Source organism: Micropterus dolomieu, unplaced genomic scaffold (assembly GCF_021292245.1).
Source record: "Micropterus dolomieu isolate WLL.071019.BEF.003 ecotype Adirondacks unplaced genomic scaffold, ASM2129224v1 contig_14320, whole genome shotgun sequence".
Lineage (NCBI taxonomy): Eukaryota > Metazoa > Chordata > Actinopteri > Centrarchiformes > Centrarchidae > Micropterus > Micropterus dolomieu.
In genome coordinates this window covers 1-3741 of record NW_025743306.1, presented here as the reverse complement: position 1 = coordinate 3741, position 3741 = coordinate 1, and the positions used below count along the sequence as shown (strand labels likewise).

General features: G+C 51.6%; 1 protein-coding gene across 1 annotated transcript; it reads left to right on the top strand.

Annotated features, from left to right (window-relative positions):
• Positions 1-232: 232 nt before the first annotated feature.
• Positions 233-3430, top strand: LOC123966818 (the record flags this gene model as incomplete). Its single annotated transcript, XM_046042931.1, has 5 exons — positions 233-462; positions 1032-1918; positions 2326-2428; positions 3009-3222; positions 3355-3430. Coding segments are annotated over exons 1-5 (1510 nt in total), but the record flags the coding sequence as incomplete, so codon positions are not given.
• Between the last annotated feature and the right edge of the window lie 311 nt (positions 3431-3741).

Below are 3741 nucleotides of genomic sequence, written 5' to 3'. Positions count from 1 at the left end.
CTTTGTAAACTTTGTCATTTGTCCCTGTCGAAAAAACAAAACAACAAAATAAAAAATAAAACAAATGGACACACAATACACACATGATACACGCACAGTACACACATAATACAAACACAGTACACATATAATACACACACAATACACACACAGTACACATATAATACACACTCAATACACACACAATACACAGTGAGTGCTGATGTAAACAGTCTGTGGTCTCGTCAGGTTAATGAGTCCTGACGAGCTGCTCAGTTTAATCCTCCTTCCTCTGTTCCACCGACCAATCAGAGCTGCTGATGTCATCCTCTCCCCTCCCCCACCCTGTGTGTGTGTGTTCAACCTCTTTGTGTCAGCTCGGTTGCCGAGGCATCAGCAGTGTGAGGACGGAGGTCGCATGAAGCGTCGCTGCGTTCCTCTGAGAGCCGATCACAACCTGCTGACCCCCGACACACACACACAGTGAGTACCACACCGTATACGCAGTACACACAGTGAGTACCACACCATATACGCAGTACACACAGTGAGTACCACACCGTATACGCAGTACACACAGTGAGTACCACACCGTATACACAGTACACACAGTGAGTACCACGCAGTACACGCAGTGAGTACCACACCGTATGCGCAGTACACACAGTAGCCTGCACACTCTCTTCTCCCTGATGTTGAATGTTTGGCGAGACGTTCATTGTCTCCGTGTTTTATTGGTTCTCCTGATGTTTAAAATGTGTGTTGGAGAGCTGGAGGTTCTTCGGTTTCTTGTAGAGTTTGTTGCTGTAAATGTTCTCCTTCCCGGCGGAGCCTGTGATTTCCGTCGCGCTCCGTCATGTGTTGTCACACTCTACGAGCCTCATTAAATTAGTTCGCCCCTGCACAGTTTTAGCTGCACAGGTAGAGCCAATAACAGTCATATCTTCCTGCACCTGATGCTTTGTGATGACTGCACGCCTCAGTAAGTCCTTCACACTGAACTGATCCCAGTCCTGCTGAACTGGCGCCCTCTAACTGTGGTCTGTTCACAGGTCGGGGGTCAGGCTGCATCCTGTTGCCCAGGTGAGGTCGGAGGGCGTGGCCTCAGGACACCTGAGTGACTTGTCCAGCAGCGAATCAGCTGTCGGGTCGGCGAGGCGACGGCCCCCTGTAGCGTCTCCAACTCGCCGTCTGCGATTTGAGGATGAGACAGAGACGGAGGCAGAGTCCCGTTACCTGGAGCGGCAGAGGAGACGGGGGGGTCAGCGAGGGACAGGTGTCCTGGTCTCCAAACCGGACCTGAACCTGTACGTCAAGGCCAGGGCGGAGGCGGGGCATGTTGCTGACAGACAGCAGAGAGGACGGACGCCGGCAGGGGGGCAGTGTGACTTATGTGGGACAGTTTTAGGAGGTGGAGTCAACCTGAACCTCCGTTTACACCCACCTGTACCTGAAAACAGGGGGCGGAGACTGTACAGGACTGAGCCAATCAGAGAGACCTACATTGGCTGTGTCAGACCTGGTGAGACCAGCGGGGGAGGGAGCGGCGCTGGCCAGGTGATGATGGGGCCCAATCAAGTGGAACTTAATGGAAACCAGGTGACCCTGCTTAAGGCCACGCCTACCACAGACCTGCCAATGAACCCCTACGCCCCTGACCAAACAACCACGCCAGCTCAGCCCTCCTCCTCCTCATCTTCTCCTCATGTGACATCACTGATGATGTCACAGAGCGTCAGGCTCAACTGCACAAAATCAGGGCAGAACCAGAACCAGGAGGAGCGAGGGAGACCTGCAGCAGCCAAGCCCCACAGAGAGCTACGATCGGGGCCAGAGCTGAAGGAGAGGAGCCCCTGTGTGAAGGATGGAGGTCTGGATCTCAGGATGAAGAGCCCCTCCTCCTCGTCCTCGTCCTCAGGAAGGAGCTCAAAGACTTCAGGTGAGGACATTGACCCACAGTCAGATAAAGCAGGGCTCCAGTCTGCAGGTGCTACCTCACAGAGTGCTGATGGGGGCGTAGTAGAGTCGGCGAGCAGGGGAGGAGCCACAGTGTAAAGTCTGTTGCTGCCCGACGTCCACCTCACCTGTGTGGATCCTTCTTCTTCACCTCAGAGCTGCAGAGGAGGGCTTCTCTTTTCAGTCCTGCTTGTTTCATCAGACTCGGTCTGAAGTGTAATAAACACATGTTACATCCATGTCATCCAGGCAAACTGCCGTCATGACAACAAGTACTGAAAAACTTTACTGAGTGTGCGACCTCACTAACACTTCCTGTGTTTGGTATTTCAGGTTAAATGACACATATCTGTAAACACACTTACATCTCTACCTGTGATTGGTTTACAGCCGAGAGCCAAGCCCCTCCCACCACAGACAGCAACAGCGATGGACAGGTCAGACAGCCAATGACAGCCGACCTTGACAGTGAGGCCACGTCACTTCCTGAACAGTGAGTTTAAACCCAAACTGTGTGTGTAACGCCCCCTGCTGGACGTCTTATTCCAACACTAAACACTTTGCACGTAGACTTATGAGTCAAACTAAACAAACGTCCAGAGGCAGAGGAGCGCCACGCTCAGGGAGTGGGTGGAGACCAGGGCCTGATCAGACCAGGGCTCTGCGGCAGGAAGCCCCAAAGACCAGCACAGGAGTTTTGAACTGGATGAAGAGCAACAGGGAGCCAGTTTAGAGAACAGAGAACACACGTGATTTCACAAGTCATTCCAGTGTGTGAACTGCTTTCTGTGCCACATTAACTTCCTGAACGGTTGCAAACTGTTTCATCACAGACCAGGATCGAACATTTCTGACCAACAAGCAGCGCAGCGCTTTGCTTGGGTAACTCATGAAACATGAAAATCCTGGATTTACCTGGATAAACAAGATTCTTGTTTATGTGCATCTATTGATAAAAAATAATACATACATGTAATGAGTGTGACTGACAAACAAACTTTATTAACTTTATACACCTGATGCACACTGATAGTCAGAATGAGTTCTGATTTAATCATCTCCGTTTCCTTCAGCTTCATAAGCAGAGACGATTCCTCTCGTCTTTCTCTGCGACGTCTTCTCTCCACCGTCAGACTGAGCAGGACTCGAACCGGCAGCCTCGACCGCCTAAGTTCACGGCCCCGCTCCTCATCATCTGGCTCCGCCCACTCTGATCCCCCGCCCTCTTGTCCCAAGAAGTCCTCTGGCCTCCTGAAGAAAACACCCTCTGTTCAGTCGCTCAGTGTGGTGAGGAGATTCATTACTATATTTTTATAATCGCCTGCCTGAGTTTTTGACATTACCTGTGTCTTTCCTGTCTGTCCAGCAGGAGTCGCCCTTCTTCTTCTTTGACCTGTGTCTTTCCTGTCTGTCCAGCAGGGGTCGCCCTTCTTCTTCTTTGACCTGTGTCTTTCCTGTCTGTCCAGCAGGGGTCGCCCTTCTTCTTCTTTGACCTGTGTGTTTCCTGTCTGTCCAGCAGGAGTTGCCCTTCTTCTTCTTTGACCTGTGTCTTTCCTGTCTGTCCAGCAGGAGTCGCCCTTCTTCTTCTTTGACCTGTGTGTTTCCTGTCTGTCCAGCAGGGGTCGCCCTTCTTCTTCTTTGACCTGTGTCTTTCCTGTCTGTCCAGCAGGGGTCGCCCTTCTTCTTCTTTGACCTGTGTCTTTCCTGTCTGTCCAGCAGGGGTCGCCCTTCTTCTTCTTTGACCTGTGTCTTTCCTGTCTGTCCAGCAGGGGTCGCCCTTCTTCTTCTTTGACCTGTGTCTTTCCT